The 20805-nt window shown below is 36.2% G+C and overlaps 1 protein-coding gene across 4 annotated transcripts in view; it reads left to right on the top strand.

Annotated features, from left to right (window-relative positions):
- The window catches only part of Fxr1 (FMR1 autosomal homolog 1), a 50411-nt gene that overhangs the window by 22981 nt on the left and 6625 nt on the right, over positions 1-20805 (top strand). For 2 of the 4 annotated variants that reach the window (XM_052180637.1, XM_052180639.1), the window contains exons 4-15: positions 1210-1281; positions 1618-1766; positions 2154-2247; positions 3078-3194; positions 4545-4715; positions 5415-5493; positions 9491-9600; positions 12623-12709; positions 14260-14317; positions 14405-14467; positions 17736-17939; positions 20007-20207. In XM_052180637.1, coding sequence (XP_052036597.1) covers positions 1210-1281; positions 1618-1766; positions 2154-2247; positions 3078-3194; positions 4545-4715; positions 5415-5493; positions 9491-9600; positions 12623-12709; positions 14260-14317; positions 14405-14467; positions 17736-17939; positions 20007-20207 — 1405 coding nt within the window. Of the gene's footprint in view, positions 1-1209; positions 1282-1617; positions 1767-2153; positions 2248-3077; positions 3195-4544; positions 4716-5414; positions 5494-9490; positions 9601-12622; positions 12710-14259; positions 14468-17735; positions 17940-20006; positions 20208-20805 lie in introns of all 4 variants that reach the window. The other 2 variants (XM_052180636.1, XM_052180638.1) reach the window with 1 other exon arrangement.

Below are 20805 nucleotides of genomic sequence, written 5' to 3'. Positions count from 1 at the left end.
GTTCTACTCCTGAATGATATGCTTAATCCTGTATTTGATAGTCTTATGAAATGAATTTTTTTCTTTATGAGTGTTCTTTTATATCTTGGAATTTTGCAGATTAGTAGAAGGTAGCTGGCATTCTTTGAATATGCTTCTAGGACAGTTAGGAAGGCTTGTTGATTGGTTAATTGTAAGGGATCATGGACAGCCAAATGGAAGGTTTAGGGATAAGAACCCAGCAATCAGAACTTCAGTACATAAGTTCTACCCAGCAAGAGGCTTAGTAGTTAATAGACAAACAGATGACTGCCATGTTAATTAGTCAAGCCAACCTTCCAGATAAGGGTTTTACAGATTCAAATACAGATACAGACAACTCTCGGAATTGTGATGTTTTCTGTTTTAGTCCAAATAGTTGAAATTTTTAAAAAAAATGGCCTGCAGAAGTACAGGCAGGAGGATCAGGAATTCAGGTCAACACTGTTAGCGAAATAAATAGGCCAGCCTGGGCTGGACCCTGTCTGAAAACAAAGCAAACAACAAAATAATATAATGTAAAATTCCCTTTTAGTTGTTTTTGTAAGATAACATTTGCTATGGTAGAGGAACTGAGTGTCTTATGTTTTACTTTTCAGACCAACACTTGTAATACATTGTACTTCATGGTTTTAACAGTTGGAGGTTCTGAGCCTTCTTATTTTTATAAATTTAATATTTTAAAATTTAATACTCAATTTTTAGTATTTTAAAGTTTAATCTTTAAAATTTTTAATTCTTCAAAACAGTTCCTAATTTTGATGAACAGTGTTGGCGAGTTATACATATTTTAATACAGTTGCCTTATAAGAAGCATTTCTTTAAATTCATTTAAACAGTTACATTATTTGTTAAGATAGATTTCCCAAAAGCTATTACTCAAGCTTTCAGCATCCCACGCGCCTCCGCACCCCCAAAGGGTTTCTCTGTATAGCCCTGGCTGTCCTGGAACTCCCTTTGAAGACCAGGCTGGCCTCGAACTCAAAATCCGCCTGCCTCTGCCTCCCAGAGTGTAGGCGTGCACCACTACAGCCCGGCTCATCCTTATTTTTAAGTAATAACGTCTGTCTACACTTCCTCTTACTCATTTCAGTAATAATATTTGGTTGAGTTCAATTAGATTTTACATTTACATCTTTAATGTCAAAATCATATGGGATGAATGGATAAAGGAATGCAATTGCTCCTCAGGTATATTCAAGAGCAAATGACCAAGAGCCATGTGGATGGTGGCTGGCTAAAGTTCGGATGATGAAAGGAGAGGTAAGTGACTGTTTAACAAGGAAACAGCTTAATTCTGGGGTGCTGTGGCTGTCACCTCTTACCTATATAGTTAATCCGTTGTTACACATTCACTATACCATTAATTTCAATTTTGTTTCTTTATTGCCAAACACCAAGGATTCTTTCTAGAGGTATTCCTCAAGGCTGTATGATTCTAAAGGTTCATGCTTGTAAACATTTATAATCTGGCTTATGTAAAGGATGTTGATAATATAAAGGTATGCTTAGTGTTTTTACATAGAGGGGGTTCTAGAACATCATCTAACGGTCAGTACTTCTGTTCACACGAGCTTTTAAAAGAATTTTGTCTTTTAGTTTTATGTCATTGAATATGCTGCTTGTGATGCCACTTACAATGAAATAGTCACATTTGAACGACTTCGGCCTGTCAATCAAAATAAAACTGTCAAAAAAAATACCTTCTTTAAGTGCACAGTGGATGTTCCTGAGGATTTGAGAGAAGCGTAAGTAATTTCATTGAATTGTTTATAAGCTGAGATCTTTTCAGTCTACAAAACGTCATTTCTGACTCAACCAACCAAAACTCACTCATAGAGGTAAATAAAGGGCCAAGTGGTGGCCCAGCAGATGAGCGCACACTATGATCTGTGATAGGACAAGACAAGTGTTCCATTCCCAGCACTAAAACTGGGTAACTCGGACGGACGCCAGGGCTTCCGATGCCACTGGTTGGTGTACCTGTAAGCAGAAGACAGACACATAATTAGAAATACTAAAGTGAGCATTAAAAAAAAAAATCTAATGGGAGATATCAAACTGAGGTTGCATTATGCTCTTCCTAAGTTTAATCCATTACTGAAGTCTTGCCTCCAAATTAATTTTTTCCTTAGGTGTGCTAATGAAAATGCCCATAAAGATTTTAAGAAAGCAGTAGGAGCGTGCAGAATTTTTTATCATCCTGAAACTACCCAGCTAATGATACTGGTAAGATAAGACCATATTTTAAGTTAATTAATGACCAGCCTTATTCTTAGGTATTTCTTAAGCTATAGTGTGTATAATGAACTTACTTTTTTGTTGTTGTGTTTTGTTTTTTTCGAGACAGGGTTTCTCTGTGTAGTCCTGGCTGTCCTGGAATTCACTCTGTAGACCAGGCTGACCTAGAACTCAGAAATCAGCCTGCCTCTGCCTCCCAAGTGCTGGGATTAAAGGTGTGCGCCACCACGGCCCGGCTGAACTTACTTTTAATAATAGTTTTTTAGGTATATTAATTTTCTCTCCATTAGTATGTTAGAAAACAAATGGTTTGATTTTAATTTTTGGCTGACAATTGATAAAGCCAATCCCAGCAGGCTCTGAGCAACAAATAGCAGTCATGTGTTGGGATTGGGCTGGGCTGCCATGCCTAGCTCACAGACACTTACTGTTCTCCCTGACATCTTGACATTTTTTTTCCCAAGACAGGGTTTCTCTGTGTAGCCCTGGCTGTCCTAGAACTCACTCTGTAGACCAGGCTGGCCTGGAACTCAGAAATCTGCCTGCCTCTGCTTCCGGAGTGCTGGGATTAAAGGTGTGCGCCGCCACTGTCCAGCCTTGAGATTCTTAATGTGTAAAATCTTTGGGTTTGTTTGTTTTGTCGCCCCCCCCCCCCCCACACACACACATTCTGAGCAGCAGACAGATGTACGTTTAGGAGATTAGAAAGGAAAGTAAGATTATTTTTGAGAGAGAATTTAGGATGAAAATAAATAAGCCCCAGGTAGGAATTATTTGGAAAAATTAAATTTTTGAGTGATAAATATGTTCATTTATAGTCGGCCAGTGAAGCGACTGTGAAGAGAGTAAATATCTTAAGTGATATGCATTTGAGAAGTATTCGCACGAAGTTGATGCTTATGTCCAGAAATGAAGAGGCCACTAAGCATTTAGAAGTAAGTTGGTTTGCTTTTGTGTCTCATGCTTTCCTGTGTCTTAAACTACATGACTTGTCACTGAAAGCTACCTAAGACCTATGATTTTAGGGCTAATACCTAGAGTCCTTTAAGAAAATTTTCTGTTTTACTTTTATCAAACATAACATTTCATTGTGATAAGTGTTGCTTAGCTTTCTTTTTGGAGCTTAGAAGATAGGTACCAAAGACCATTAGAAATTAGTAACTGGGCATAACCAGAAAAACTACTTATTTTTCTTTATTCTGCCTTTAATCTGGATTTTACTACCTTGTTAGCTGTTAGATGTGGCCTTAGTTTATGGGAGCAGGTGATTGGCGATGGATACCTTAGAGCGTACTTTACATAGGCTGCCACTGCCGCTTCTTCCTCTGTGGGCTCTCCATGTCCTCCTCCTTGTCCACTGCCACCCTGGGATGATACTGTTCCCAGCTAAGTGTGCATACACACTTGACCTTGGAGAAAGTGAGACAGTTTCATACCTCAGATTTGTGACTGCCCTTAGTTTACATGTTTTAAACAGTATATGAATGCGTTCTGAAACAGCCATCTTGAGTTGGAGAACTGCTGATATCTAATGCAGGAAAATAATTTTAGAATTAGTTTCCTGTGACTAGAATTAATTAGACTGAAACTAATTTTCTTCAATTTTATGAGTTCCTTTATTCTATAAGAGATTCTTTGATGACCTTGTTAAACTTAGTTTTTTGTCTTGAATTTAAACATAAAATACTCAGAACTAGCTCATTAACAGTTAGCATTCTTGGTCAATCTCCACAACTCAGCAGTAGAAGCTGAAGTTCTGAACAGCAGCCTCCCATTTGCTCATCCCTTCAGACCCCACAGCTACTTTTAAACATGTTTGTTTGTGGCCCGTAATGCCTGATTACCTGTCACCATACCCAGTAACAAATTTTCATGCTTTTTTAAAGAATTTTTCCCAAGTACATCCCAGTATTTTGCCGTTGGTAGGCAAGCTATCAGCACATTGTTTTGTTTGTTTGTTTGTTTTTTGTGTTTTTTTTTTTTTTTTTTTTAAAACATAACTGGTTCCATTAGTGTGATTGATGTTAGTATTTTCTGACTGACATATTCCTCTGAGGACAGTAATGTTAATGTTCTTGGCTTTCGTTCCTGTCGCCTATGCTCCTTTCCTTTTTGAGTTTGGTATTGCATTGTGTGAGTAGACCACATGATGTTCATACATTTATTACTTGGTTGGCATGGATCTTCCCACCACTTCTTGATTATTTTCAATGATGGTGAACATCAGCTTTTTTTTTTTTTTAAGTTTTACAAAAGAAAAATCCTGACTTCTCCCTTCTCACTAGTGCACAAAACAACTTGCAGCAGCTTTTCATGAAGAATTTGTGGTGAGAGAAGATTTAATGGGCCTGGCAATAGGAACGCATGGTAGTAACATCCAGCAAGCCAGGAAGGTTCCTGGAGTTACTGCCATTGAGTTAGATGAAGACACCGGAACATTTAGAATCTATGGAGAGGTACGTTATCTGCTTCTGGCCTTTGGTCACTTAATTTGGCATATTAGCAGTCTGCTCCATCAGACTTTTTTTTTTGTAATTTGATTTTTCAATTTTGAGGTAAGAATTCACATTACATAATATTTATTTCTGGAATCTTCAAAAGTACCGAGTGTAGCCTCATTTGGAGGACAGGCTTTGACCTGCACTGCCTAGAGGAGAGTCTTAGAAATTTACAAAACCTTATTCTGTTGTATGATGATGACGGTGTTTACCTCATAGTTCATGAAGACTTACTTTTGAACTGTGTCTAAGGAACAAGAAATGAAAGTAATTATCCACAGTATAAAATTGAAATAATCTTATCAGTGGGTCTTTTTAAAAAATGTGTCTTTGGACAAGCAAAGTAACTTTGTACAGCCTCTTGCCTCACCTGAGGTGATCTTTTCTCTCCTGAGCCAGGGTGTGTGTGTGCTGCTGTGCTACCACGCCCAGCGTAAAGCTTGTAAAAATCTGTGGTGCTGAGAATAGAGAGCCCAGGGCTTTCCTACAGGCAGACTTAGCACTTCTTACTAAGTTATCTAACAACTTAACCCAAATTCTCAGTAGACTGAACAGAACCTTGAACCATAGGATTACAATTGGGAATTTCCTCCCTTTTCATATATTTTGGGTTTGGTGGTGTTCTAAAATGTTAACAGGAGTTTGTCTTTCCTCCAGAGTGCTGAGGCTGTAAAAAAAGCTAGAGGGTTCTTAGAATTTGTGGAAGATTTTATTCAAGTTCCCAGGAATCTTGTTGGTAGGTACTTGTGTAAAAGTTAAATGAATATTATAAATGTTTGTTTTTATTTAATTGGATGCTAGTTTTATAATTTGTTCACCTTAGTGTAATGAGTTGTTTAATAGACTGTTGTTTTTTGTGAAAGCATTTTATGTGACTTATAACTTAATGTCTTTGTGCCTAGAAAGTAAGGTGTATTTGTTCTGTGCCATTAATAAGACCCATAATTCGTATAATATGTTGTTAAAGGTTTCCTTAAATGTCTTCTCATCTTTTGGGCACTTTTATTTATATGTTCACTAAAATTATGATGGTGAAGGTCTTAAAGTATGTGATAATTTTTTCTTTTGTTTAGAGTGGAAATAAAAGTAAATCTGGACTAATAATAGAGTAATAAACGTTCTACATAGTAAGCCCTGAATAAATAATTGGCTGTGGCAAAAGCATAGAATAAGGTAAAAAGTCCTGGGGAGGAGAAAGGATGGTAGGATGGTAAGGAGAGAGACACGTACATTGTCTACCTTCACCAGCGATAACTATGGTATTCATGAGGTATAAGTTGACAGTTTTGAGTTGGCAGTGGTTGAAATTACTTTTAGGTATGTTAATTAATGAAGCTGCTGTTGATGTGCCCTCCTCTGTCTTTGATTTTGTGTCTTTGAGAAGCAGAGGATCCTCCCATACCCAGGGGCCTCATGTGTGGTAGCAAGTGCTGCGCTAGTGAATGGTGCCATGCCTCTTTGTCTTGTTTTGTGCTACTTGATGGAGATAGGAAGGCTTTGGATATATGTTACGAACGTAGTGATTCTCCAAAATAGTAAATGTAAAATTAAGTGCTAACATAATAGGGTGGAATTTGCTAGCAAGCCATGCAGTTTTGTTTCCTTTTGTCTCCTTGTTTTTTGACCCTACAGAATTTCTTTGAGCCCATTGGGTTCCATTAGAAGGTAATTTACTATCTATCCATGTAGTATTGCTCATATCCTGTAAAATAAAGTTGTAAAAGATTTAAAACATTTCTCTTAAAAATAACTTGTTTGACCACTTACGGGGCGGTATAGGGCTGCAGGCATGTAGCTCGGTGGGTAAAAAGCTTGTTTTCCCAACCTGAGCTCAATTTCTCTGGACTTGTATAGAAAGCCTGTTGTAACAAGTATATCGGAAACCTTGGTGTAGTAGGGAAGCAGATCCTGCTGGTTTAATGGTCAGCTAGTCAGGCTGGGAAAAAGTGGATTTTGGTTTAAGAGAGAGAGAGCCTGTCTCAACTTAGTAAATAAAGAAATAAACAAGTAATAAAAAAGGCAAGGACAGATAAAGACACCCAAAGTTGACCTTTGGCTTCCCCATAGGTGACTTCACACAGGAAAAATGGTTAATGGCAAAAAAATTGTTTCTTGTAATTCTGCTACTTAATAGTTATGTAGCAGAATTTCAGTTCATTTAAATAGCTATGATATTGCCAATTAATACAAACTCTTAATAAACATGAAAATGCAAAGCTTTGTTAAGATTATTGTTAGAAAAAAGAACTTCCCCAACACAAGGAGAGGTAAAAAAAAAAAAGAACTTTTGAATTTCTAAAAGTATCTTAAAAATATTTGAGCACACTCATGGGATCTCGGTCTCAGTACAGGTGAGAGGGCTATGAGGCAGTTTTCTCTTTGTATGTCTGTAAGAGTTAGGAAATTAAATTTAGGTTGCCAGGCTTGTGTGGCAAGTGTTTTTAAGAGCTGAGACAACTTGCTGCCTTGTCATACATAATTTTACTATCCTGCTTTTTTTTCTCCTTTCTCCTCTTCCTTCCACTGCTAGGGTTTGAACCCAGGGCCTTGCCCCTGCTAGGTAGGTCTTTATCACTGAACCATACTCCAGCCACAAGAACTGCTTTTGAAAATGTTCGTTGTGCTCTTCAAGTCAGTTATTCACATGGGTGAAGTGCTGAGATCTTGGTAGATATTCTATAGAACATTATTTGACTGAACTAGGCTTTCTCATTTGAAAAAAAGGTTTTGGTGGCGGTTTTGTGAAAAGGAAATCAAGTTTTGTCCAGCTTAATTTTACAAAGATAAACCTTGGTCTTTTAGATTTTATAGTATTAATAATAAAAACTCCTGGTAATTCAGAAATAAGGGAATTGGATATATTTGTAGTTCTAGTTCTTTATCTAGTTATCATTGCAAAGAGGGGGAATCCATCTATGTATCTTGGTCTATTCTCCTGTCTTGTTTGGCTTTTCTGATTTGCTTGTGTGCTCTTTAGAAAGCATGCATTAGCAGGAGCAACAATAATACCGAAACTCTGCTTCTTCTGTTGCTTGTCATGCATAGTAACCGTATTTTCCTCCAAAATATTTCATGGGTTAAGCAGTCTTTTGAAAACTAAATGTTCTTAATCCAAATGAAGGCAAAGGAGAACTGAGGAGTAAGGGAATGAGGACCACTTGGTGGGTAAGTTCTAGAGAGGATGGAGGCTTTCTGTGTTTGAGGCATTCTAGCATTTGATCATTCCCACCTGTCCAAAATCAAAATAGTATTTCATGAACACTGATTTGAATGAAAGTGGATCAAGACCATTCACTTCATAGAAGAAGCTGCCTTTAATCACTTCTTTACTTTGTCCCTTCAACATTATACTCAATGCTCAATTTATACTACAGGTCTGCTTCAGTTTGTCAATATGCTCTGGAATTTAAACTGTGGAAATGATCATTTAAAATATTGAAGGTCTCTGGTGGGACTAAGTAAGACTTGAAGGTAGGTCCCCGCCAAGGACCCAGAAGGGTGATGGATGCTTAACTCACCACTGGTGTAGTTCCAAGAAGCAAGTGAACAAGATTCTTGGGGAAGGGCTTATGTCCCATCAGCCTCATTTGTTTTCTGAAAAGACATTTGCTTATTTTTTTAGCAGGTTAGAGGATGAAGCTACTGCTTAAGCTTCATTGTGTAATCTGTGAAGGTTGCTTTTGATGTGCTGCTGCTAGGGTTTCTTTGAGAAGACCCAGTCATGTGACCGCTGTCTGTTCTAACCTATTCAGTTGCTGCTCTTTAAATTGAGGCTTACTGATGGGGACGGAAGGGGTTTAAGATGAGTAACAAGAGATGGAAAGATCCCATTAGCAGAGTGTGTTTCTGCTCTACCACCCAGTTTACTGTTGTCACTGCTTTCTGTGTAACAGATGACAGACTTACTTCATCTCCTTTCAAACGAAATTTTAGCTTTTCCTGAAAAATAAAAACTGTGATGTTGATTTGGTTGTTACAACGCCGCTGCTACTTAATAATGGATATTGCTGTTACTTATACCCCAAGAGTATACTAGATACTTGAGATAAATGTTTATTCTTTGGGTTAATCTTTATAATAGGGAAAGAGCACTTCCATGTTACCTTTGGAGTTTTTCTTTTAAGTACTGTGTATTTAATAGCTGCTGTTTGAAAGACTAACAGGTCAAGTATGAAGGTATGGATTTTGAATCATTTTACAGTATGTCACTCCTAGCAAGACAGGCATATACATGCTATATGCACTTATATAAATCTATAAGCTAGTTAAAAGATTTGGAATATTTTTGCTTGCAAGATAATACATGTATGGATGTGTGTATACATATGAATGAGATGAACGAAGTGACGGGGCTAATAGCAATTAAAATTGCTTTCTCTTATGCTTCATGGGCAGTGGTTTGGAATGGATTGGAGTTCATATTTTAAAGTATTAGAAATGGCTCACATGTTTAAAAATGTTTAGGCATGGGAATTCTCTTGGTTGTGAATTGCATTGGTCTACTGAAGTCAGTAGCGTTTAGGCATATATAACAAAATTTCAGACAAGAGACTGCTCCTTTAGCAGTCTTTAGGTGAAGTTATTGAAAGTAAAAACAATGATCTTTGCTTGGTGGTTGTCATTTGATAGGAAAGTAATAAATAATCTAGGTTGGTATATAAGATGGATAACAAACCAGTTTTACCTTTTTTTATTTTGTTTTTTTTTTGTTTTTTGTTTTTTTTTAACTAAAGGAAAAGTAATTGGAAAAAACGGCAAAGTTATTCAAGAAATAGTGGATAAATCTGGTGTGGTTCGAGTAAGAATTGAAGGAGACAATGAAAATAAACTACCTAGAGAAGACGTAAGTGTTTCATGCAGTTTACTTGCCTATTTTATGTAAGCTTTACAGTTAGTTTCCAGTACTGTGGATATTCTTGTTTTTGAAAATTCTGTTTCTTTGGACTATTTTACATACTTAAAACAAATAATCCTTAGTTTTGTGGACTGTGTGGCTTCTTAGTTGGTCTGTCATTACAAAAGTTTCGGCTTAAAAGTTTTTTCTTTTCATTTTGGGTCCTCCCTCTTTTTCTGTGTTTGAGTATTCTGCTTGCATGCATATATGTGTACCATGTGCATGTCTCGTGTTTGTGGAGGTCATATGGGACTGGATCTCCTGGTATTGGAGTTATTAATGGCTGTCAGCTGTTCGACTTTGCTGGGAACCAAATCCAGGTCCTTTGCAAGGAAAAAAATGCTCTGAACTACTGAGCCATCAAGCTTTGTAGATCTTTCTACTCTTTGAATATAAGGCTGTAGAATTTGATGTCCAGAAGCAATTCTTGATTGTTCCTTGAGCTTTTTTGTAGAATCTAAAAGCATTGACATTCCTTGATTGGCATGCATTATTTTATGTTGCTATTCCTTTTTGTCCTTTCTGAAACTGCTTTCTCTGTCCCCTTCTCATGTTGATTTTTTTTTTTTTTTTGCTTACAACTCTGTTATTAACCATTTAGACATTAAGATGTTTAAATCTGTGGGTTTATGCTTAGCTTGGTAGAGCTGATTTGGGGGTTTAAAGCCTGAAAATAAGCCTAGGATTGTCCCTAAAATTATCAACTAGAATTCGACACTACACAACTTCCTTCAGTTTTGCTCAGTATAGAACTGTTAGAGAAAGGTTGTAGACATTTAACTCAGATCAATGTCTTGATACCAAGTATTGGGTAGCCCAAGATGCGTACAGTTGATTACACTTCTTTATTTCTTTGTATTAAAATACTGAGTTGAGGTACACTTAAAAAACTAAGTATTGTCCATTGATTTCACAAGAGTCAGAACACTTTTTACTGACTATCACACTGTTTTAAAATGTGTTGTATCATGTAGCTTCTATTTGTATGATTTTTAGGATTCCTTTCTGATAAGCATTAAACTAATAGTACACCCAACATTGTAATTTTTATTTCACGTTTCTCTTACACCTTGTATCCAGCACTATGAAATCTGATATGAAGGCTATGATAGTTATATACAACTCAGTTACTATAGCTCACATACAACTTTTTAAAACTAGTCTTCCCTTAGCTTGACTTGTCCCCACCAGCTTTTCAGTATTCCCATTTCATTGCAAGGATATTATTCTTGGTGAGTTCTCCTTGATTAGAAAAGAAAACAAACTTTCTGTACTACTTTCTCTGTAGCTTGGGCTGTTACTGCTATTTCCGAGCCAGGGTTAAGAAGCACAAATACGTTACATAGGGCTGCAGTTAAGTATTCGATCAATGAGTGAGGAGGTTGGTTATGTAAGGCAGGTAGGGATAAGACTGCTCCCTCTGTCAACACAAGCTGCTTGGTTTCATTCTTAAGACTGTGTGGGAGTGCCTACCTCATATGCTGCTCTAATGTGTAAAGTTTTTCCTTTGAAACTTTTTTGTGGGGTTGAGGCAAGTAACATGGTTCTGTATAAAAGTATGTACACACACACACACACACCAGCAAATTCTGCAGTCCCTCCTATCTGTTTGCTATTTTCTTAATACACCATCAGAACTTTATTCTTGTTTTGTACCTTCACAGTTGAAATTCCAGTCAGTGGGCTTTCTGTACTGGATTCTTGGTAACTGTCCTGGTGTTTGTCTACTTAACCTGCTATATCTAAGTCATCTGTTTTAGAATTGTTAACAAAATTACTTTGAAAAGACATTTACTTATGACCAAAAGTATTGAGCTAGTCTATTTGCAATACTTTGGCGGCATTTTTTTGAGAGGAGAAATGGAAACTGCAGTGTTTATAAGGCAGAAAATCTTGACTTAGCCATTTTGGTTTGCTTTTTTAAAATAATTATTTTATATGTATGCATGTATGTGTGCGTGCCTGGTGCCCTTGGAGATCAGAATAAGATCCCTTAAAACTCTCTGAGTTAAATATGGTTGCAAACCACCATTTGGGCCCCGATCTGAGCTTGGCCCACTGGAAGAGCGACAAGTACTCTAAACAGTTGTCTGTATCTCTATCCTCCTTTTGGCTGCTTTTTAAAGGCTTTTGTTCTGAAATTTAACCAAATAAACACCAGTTTGGGATTATTGCTCACTGTTTATTTTTGTGCCTGGGGTGTCTGCTCTTCAGTGAGTTCATTATTTTTACATTATGTAAATAATGTTGCTCTGTAGTCAGCATATCTTTATTTTTTTGTGTCCACACACTGACAGCTGGGCACTAGTGTGCTTGCCATTGTGTGTGGAGGTGAGGACAACTGCAGAAGCTGTTTCTGTTGTACTTGGTGAGTTCCACGGTTCAGGGATCACATTCATCTAGGTCCTTGGGCTTGGTGGCAAGTATGCAATTCCCACTAAGCTGTATCACCAGCCCTGAGAATGTCTTTTATGGTCAGAAATACCTAACACTTAGTCTTTTTTCCCACTGTAGATTCTGTTGTTTTATATTGAACTAATAACAATTTCCTTGCTTCAGCTTTCAAGTGCAGAAATTACAGGCATTTTCCACTATACCCTTCTCAAGGTCTCCTCTGAGCACTTAGGGGAGTCTAAACTTGTCTAATAATACATGTTTGAGTTTTTTCTTTTTTCTCCTTTATATTAATATTTTTAAGGCTGTCCCTACCATGGTAATTTTTCTAGTCTCTGAAAGACCATGGCCAGTTTGAGTATTTTGTTTAAAAAGTGGTTTGTATTCATGGGACATTGCATTGATCGAAAACTAGAAAACCTAGCACAAACTGATACTTTTAGCAAACTCAGATGTAAATTTTAGTACAAATGAGGCATTGAAAATTTCAACATTAATTACTGTGTGTTGGAAAAAAACTTAATCTACTAGTTTTTTATCTACTAGTGTACTAAATTGAAGACATGTTTTCTTACAGGGAATGGTTCCATTTGTATTTGTTGGCACTAAAGAAAGTATTGGAAATGTGCAAGTTCTTCTAGAGTATCACATTGCTTACTTAAAGGTATGGATTCAGCTCGCTTTGTATTCATGTGTCATCCCTGCTGCACTTTTGTGTGTGAATGTTGTATAAGTAATACAAACAAGGTATCCACATGTTGAATGTTTTTGTTTATAATGGTAATGTTTTTGGGTAATTAAATATTTTTAATTAAGTTTTGCCCTGTTTTTTTTCCTTAAGATCCTTATGAATAAAACCTTAAGAATAAAATGTTCTTTGTCCTTATACACTTTTACAGGGGAGGGGAGATTCTTTGCGTTCCCACTAAAAAGAACATCTTTCACATTTGATGAGTTCATCATTTACAATAACTGCACTCTACTAGGGCCATTTGTTTCTGCTCACCTTTACGTTTTAGCCATCTGCACACAAGGGGAAGTTGGGCTCTTTGATAGATAACCCTGGTTTTACTTGAGTCATCTGCCTTGCCCCCTATACACTGCATTCCATCAATTTTGAGGGAGAGGTGAGTTGCAGGAGATGTAAACCAGAGCCAAGGGCAGGGTAAACCAAACAGGCGTCAGCATCTGACCTCTACCCTCAGCCCCCATTTGTTAATTTTAGTTGAAACACAAGGATTACAGAAAAAGGAGTGTCTTCCAGTAAGCAACCAACATAGGTTTTTGTTCTTTTTCTCTTTGTTTTTATTGTTCATAGTAATAATCCAAAACTGATCTTGTAGTATATTTTTCTTCTACTCTCTGACCTCATTGTACAAGTACCTTGAAAGCACAATTAATAATGCCTTAATTCCTTTGAGTTGCCTCAATTCCTTTGAGTTTATGGATCCTGGCCCTGTAAGCAAATGCTTTTTTGCTCTCTTCTGTAGTCTACCTGCTAGCCATTAGCTCTGTTTAGATTGGTTACCTTCACATGTTGCAGGACTTCAGTTGGTGTTGCTAATCTGATAGTAAAGTAGCTTGCTAATAGTAATGCTTATATAGAATATATAACTCCCTGTTTAAAGACAGGATCTGGCCAGTGAGCTGGCTTCATGCATAAAGTCTCTACAGCCAAACTAACTTACATACATACATACATACATACATACATACATACATACATACATACATCTCATATTGTAGGAGAGAGTCGACTACATCAAGTTATAGTTAGATCTCCACAGGCACATGTTGGCATGTACAAATTTATATGCACATGTACATACAGGTACTCAAGTAAAAAAAGGACAGTATTAGGTAATATTAGATAACAGTGAAAAATAAGTTATTGTAGTAGAACAGTTACTTGAAAGAGAATTGTATATTCTGTTTGCTTACAGCAAAAACTTTGTGTTGAGTTGACCAGCAAATGACCTTGTGAATACAACTCTGCTTTATGAGAAGATGATTACAAAGATGACAGTTTGTTTCCTGGTGTAGATTGTACAGTTCTAGTTCTAGGCCAAAACACACATATCTAACCTGTGTAGAATGTGGGCTGGGGAAGATGGGTCACGTGAGTACAGGTTTCACATGGACTCACACACACACACACACACACACACACACACACACACACACAGTAAAAGAGATTCTTTGTTTTGATTGTAGGAAGTGGAACAACTAAGAATGGAACGCCTGCAGATTGATGAACAGCTGCGACAGATTGGTATGGGTTTCAGACCTTCTTCCACCAGAGGGCCTGAAAAAGAGAAAGGCTATGCCACTGATGAAAGTACCGTCTCTTCTGTACAAGGTTCTAGGTCTTATAGTGGAAGAGGCAGAGGTCGTCGGGGCCCCAATTACACCTCCGGTTATGGTAAAAAGAACATTGATTTATTTCTTTAATAGTGGTAGTGGTTCTAGTTTAGATGCTGCATACATTTTAGGTGAAAGGCAGTTCTGAGTTTTATGTCCCATTGATGTGACATATCTAGTGACAGTGGAAGGTATATAGTTTACAAATAGTTACCTAATGCATAATTTTTAATTATGGTTATGGTAAGTTATAATGCATATGTATAAAGAGTAAATGGGAATATGGCTTGTGTTCCAACTAATGTGGTTTCATACATTTCCTGTAGAATACTAGTGTGCTACTGCGATCTATAAGATGAGCACAAATGAAAAATAATAGACTGATCGATCAGCATTGCATATAATAAACCTTCAGCGTTGAAATAAGACTTTGCTGATTGGCTGGTTTGAGGAAGAGTATTTTCATAAGCTTTAATTTCACGTTGAAGCTGGGGCCTAGGGTAGGAACAGATCAGTGGATCCTATGGTGGCTAACAATTCTCTAATCATAAATTCTCATTTATTCTTATTTAGCTTTGAAGTTGTTCCATCTTTCTCCATTTGGATTTGGATTTTAGCTGTGACCTGATCTCCTGCCCATCCCTCTTCATTTGCTTTTTCTGTTCTTTTCCTTTCTTCTTCCTGTGTTCATCTTGTTGTGAGAACATACTTGTGAACCTAGGCCAAAGTAGGAAGCATTTACAGAAAGTAGAGGTGAATTCAGGTTTGCACTGTCCAGTTTCAGATCCAGACTTCTCCTTTACCTATGGAATCTAATGATGTGATACACCCGTACTATCTTTCATTTGTTGTACAGCTGGAAGGCTACGTATTCCTTCCCTTTAGTGCTGCAACTTTATGTTCAAGTATTTCATTTTCTTGGTGTATTTTTGTTTTCATAAACACGGTATTAAAGTTTGCAAATAAAATTCCAATATAGAGTGTTCAGTGTGTAAAAGATGAAGAATTGTAAGCTAATAGTGTACTTCCAAAAATCTATTTTAAATAGAAACTGGGTATATTTTTATTTTTATTCTTTTTAAATTCTAAATTAACAATTAGATACGGATTTCTATAGCAAGAGTGAAAAGCCATTGAACAGATTGATTAGTGTCTGAGGCTTCTGCTTACTAATGAGGGAGGCTCTCTGGTAAGGTGTAAATGTATGGAAAAATGGCAAAGGCAATCATCTAAAAACACTTTACAGATCCTTCAGTAGATGGCAGACTTAGGTTTGTGGAAATAGAAACATTGTATTTTTGAAGTAACTTGAGAGAAGGACCATTTGAATTTAATTACAGCTGTTCTTGAGCACTTTTCAAAAGGACTAGGCAGTAATAACTTTTTGTAAGAAATGGATACTAATAGAACATAAAGTTGTGCTAAATGTAGTTTGAATATTAGTTTACCGAATCTTGGTCATAATAAAGCATTTTAATGTACATTTTAATCACATGACCATTTAAAATGGTAGGAAGCATCTTGAAAAGAGTTATAGACAGAAGTTGAAAAGCCTGATTATGGAATTTAGCTAAAAGCAGTTGTGGTTGTGAATGTCATGGCTCATTTTTAAAAGCTTTTCTGGGATTTCTTTCCTTATATCCTCTGTGTCGGGCAAGATTGAGATGTTGAAATGGCTATATTGTTTTCAGTGCAGTAATCACTAACCTATAGCAGCCTGCATGACCAGCACAGCTTTCGTATTGTAAACTATTTTCTCACTGGGCAGGCTAACCGAGTGCCCATTATTTAAGATTGCAAGAGTTTTGTTTTGGGTTTTTTTGGAAGTTTGCTAGAACCCTCTGGCTTGACATTTCCAGGCTTATGTCTGCCTGCCTGTAATTTTAAAATATCAGTGATGTCACAGTCCTCATTCTGCTATCTTTATGACATGGGGTCTGAAAGACCCATGAGCCAGTTTGGGTCCGTAGGGCAGTCATCTTATGGTGTAGCCTTAGACTTTACTTTTTGTGATCATAAAACATGAATATTATCTAGTTCAACAGTGTTTTGTGTGTGTGATATGAGTCTCACAAAATACTGAATTTAGGTTAAGTTTAAAGAGCAATTTCCTTGATTTTATCCCTGGGTAAAATAAAATAGTTTACTATACTTAATTCACCTTTATATTTTAGCCCAGATTTGTTTCACTATTCCTTAGATAATTGTCTACTTCAACAATGACAGTATTAAGTGTTTTTGTCATTTGAACAAATCATTGTTAAATGTGTACTTTATTCTCTTCATTGAGATCTCATTCCAACAAACAATTGAGTGAAAATTTGGATTTTTTTCCCCCCTAAACTGCTTTTCATCACCTCTCTTATTTGTATTGGTAGAGTCCTTTTTTCTAGCACCTATTACTTTAAACTTCAAAATAATATAACATAGTCATTCATTAAAAGGAAATTTCTGCACATTATGAGACATTTGGAACACTAATAAGATGTAATAAGCTTTAACTTTTAACAGACCATTTCATTGTAGATCTATAGAGGAAAATGTTGAAAAAAGTAGCACGTGGCAGTAAGAGAAGGGGAAGGATTCTGTTTCCAGTTAAATTGGTGTGAATTTAGAAGTCAGCTTCTGCAGGAGATAATTATGTAAATTTCATTTCAGTCAATGTCTTCTATTAGGTAGTAGGTATTTTCTCAGAAACATCATCATTATGCTGATCTGAGGCAATAGTAAAACATTTTATGTATTTTAGCTGACATGAAAATTCCTATTTAAGACAGATTATCAGTTACAAGAAGTGTTCTGGCCTGGCGGTGGTGGCGCAGGCCTTTAATCCCAGCACTTGGGAGGCAGAGACAGGTGGATTTCTGAGTTCAAGGACAGCCTGGACTACAGAGTGAGTTCCAGGACAGCCAAGGCTACACAGAGAAACACTCACTGTCTTGAAAAAAATAAAAACACCCCCCCCCCAAAAGGGGAAGTGTTCTGATTTGAGAGAAATTAAAACGTGTGAACACTATTGATTAAAACTTAGTTTTTCTAGATGTCTTTAATTTTTAGGTATTGGCTAACATAGTACTGATAATTTAAGCTATCAATTTAAAAATTGTCAGAAACTTTTACATTAAACTGCACTTTCATGTTTAAATTTTTTCTTATTGTTTAGTTAAATCTGATAATTAAATTTAAAATCAATTTAAAGTTTACTTTTAATTTTGCTCTTTGGGGCAGTTGCTATGCTTTTGTATGTAGCAGACACTGTTGAAAATAAATATTTTAGCATTTCTGTTTATGTACATCTAATTCTCTTATATATTATCTTTTTTCCAAAGGTACAAATTCTGAGCTGTCTAACCCCTCGGAAACAGAATCTGAGCGTAAAGATGAGCTGAGTGATTGGTCATTGGCAGGAGAAGATGATCGAGAGACTCGACATCAGCGGGACAGCAGGAGACGCCCGGGAGGAAGAGGCAGAAGTGTATCTGGGGGACGAGGTCGTGGTGGACCACGTGGTGGCAAATCCTCCATCAGTTCTGGTAGTCTTTTACATACTACATCAGCATTCATGCTTTGTAAAAAATATAATCCTACAAAAGTTATTTCCTCTTTCAGGGCCATACATTTTTGGAAGTTTGTGATTCTGTTTATCATCTTACAGAAAATAGTAGACTGTATAGTAATTTATATATAGTAAATGTTGTGTAGAGTAATTCCTAGTGAAGGTTTCCTTAAGAGGTCAGAACTTGTAGTTGGCTTTGAGAGTCATGTTTATCCCTTCCCCTTTTGAGATCTTTGGTAATTAGGTAATACTTTTCCTTGTTTTCCCAAAAATCTTTGCTACACTTTGGGGAAAGATGTAGCATTCTTAAAATTTTATTGAGTAATTGAACCATGTGGTGGCTCAGCAATTAAGACCAGTCACTGCTGTTGTAGAGAAGAGACTTAAGCTCCTAGCACCCGCCATGGCTGCTCACAGCATTGTGTCTCCAGCTCTGGAGGGTGGGGTCTGCACATGTGGGTGTGTGGGCACAACATATGTTCATAGATCAGTGTAGAGATAGAGGACTGAAGACATTCCATGCTCAAGCATATGTTCTGTGATCATTTGACTTTTTTTTTTTTATCATGGAATAGTAATTGTTGACAGAGGTCTCTTTCTGAGTAGAATAGGCAAAAGGAGAGGATTTCCAGGAGTACATGGACTAGATTATTTTAAAACATTGTGTGTTAGCATTATTGTTTGTCCTTTAAGAAGGTCATATTTAATATTTATAATGATTGTCTCATTTAAAATTCTATCTTAAATCTTAGCCTAGTTTGTGCATATCAAAAGTACATGTAAATATAAAAACTGGAACTAATCAGCATAAAATGAAGGGAAGACTTTGGCTCTAATTGGATTACAATTTTCATTGGGCCCTAGGAAATTTTAACTTAGTTTTTTTCATAAAAGTAATTTTTGTATTAAAATGCACTGTATACTGTAATATTAGTTATTTTGTGGAATTTAGTTTTTATATGATTAATAGATAAACTTAGTAATTTTTGCTAACACACTAGCTTGCTAACTTACCAACAAAAACTTAATAGTAATCATGATTAGGTGAATTTCTTCTGTAATTTGAATGTTGGAAGCAGTAGATGCACATAGGTAAGACGGCGCTTTTCTTTTCTTTTTGTATCTTGACACTGTTCTTTTCACTGTTCTTCACTCCATGATTTGTTCTTCAAGTTGGATTACAAGTTAAGTGTTTCAGTGTTATCCTTTCTATAGCCAGTTACAATTTCAGCCTGATTTAGATCCCTGTATAGATTTGTTTTGGTTGCTTCAGTTCATACTTAAGTGATGTTTCTTTAGTCTTGGGTGCAAATGATTTATTTTATTTGGAATAATCTATTATTAGCACAAAATACCAGCAGTCACCTTAAACTTGTAAGAGGTACAATAGTTCTCTTAGAATCATGATGTGATTCTTTCACTTTGTTTTTCTTTTTCTACTCTTGAGTAGGATTAACTTAAAGAGCATGAGTGGTAGGTAGTGTAATTCTGATATAGTCATCGTATCACTATCCATGTGGGCATTGGTCTCAAGAACACCCATAGATTTTTTTACTAGTTCTTTATGAAAAATATATTTTATATATAAATCTTTGCACATTCTTGTTTATCATTCTATATTACCTCTATATTATCTACATATAATACTATGAAAATGCCATGTAAACAGTTTATATTTACTTGAGGGACAGTAATAGGGAAAAAATAGGACCATATATATGTTTAATATAAATCCCTTCCCCTATAGTTTTGATCTCATGAAGATAGACTTAGCTATATTTCTAAAAAGTTCATAGGAAACTTTATGAAATAAGTATATTTTTTGTTTTACAAATTTTCATTCCCATTAAAATGATTTTATTTAATCATTACTACTTTCCAGAAAAATTAGTGTTAAGAGAAAACATTTTTATTTCAGACCTATATTTTTAGGGGGGTGGGGTATTGGAGTTACTTACAGTTACTGCATGAAGTTCAGTAGATCAAGCATTCTTAACTGATGATTTCTTAAAATGAATATTTCTTGCCTCTGACATGAATATAGTGCTCAAAGATCCAGACAGCAATCCATACAGCTTACTTGATAATACAGAATCAGATCAGACTGCAGACACTGACGCCAGCGAATCTCACCACAGTACTAACCGTCGTAGGCGGTCTCGTAGACGAAGGACTGATGAAGATGCTGTTCTGATGGATGGAATGACTGAATCTGATACAGCCTCAGTTAATGAAAATGGGCTAGGTATGTAAGCATTTAGGGAAGAGGTGTGTGTGTGCGTGATTGTATTGTACTGATAATGGATGAAACTTTCCTTTTTTGAATAGAATTCGCAAATGTTTTTTTTAAATTAGTGTTTATTTTAAATGAGAAAAATAGTATGTCTTGGGCTCTCATTTTCATATTTGTCAGACTATCTGAACTGGGAGGATCCCTTAATGTGTCCTTTCATACCATTAAATCAGTCTAAATATTCAGTTGATGAACTGTCTACAAACAAAACTTAACTGTTTTAGTCCCTCCCCTTTTAATAATTACAGTACATGTTGTGGGGGCTGCAAAGAACTAGCATTTATTACTAAGGGGCTAAAATGTCATTAACTTTGAGACTCAAGATAATGTTGAAGAGAAAATCTTATATTCCTGAATAATGGTGGTTGTTTCAATTACATGGCAATTTGCTTTATTATGAGTTAAAGGCCTCTTAATTTCCAGAGGGCAGTGCTTTATGCTGAAAAATGTATATAATTCTTTGTCAGTATTGTATGCTTTATCTTTGATGTTTAATTAAAAGTTTCTCTTTCACTTCCTTAAATAAGGAAAGAAAATTTTTGTTTGTTCT

Source organism: Apodemus sylvaticus, chromosome 4 (genome assembly GCF_947179515.1).
Source record: "Apodemus sylvaticus chromosome 4, mApoSyl1.1, whole genome shotgun sequence".
NCBI lineage: Eukaryota > Metazoa > Chordata > Mammalia > Rodentia > Muridae > Apodemus > Apodemus sylvaticus.
This window is presented reverse-complemented; position numbering and strand designations above follow the sequence as displayed.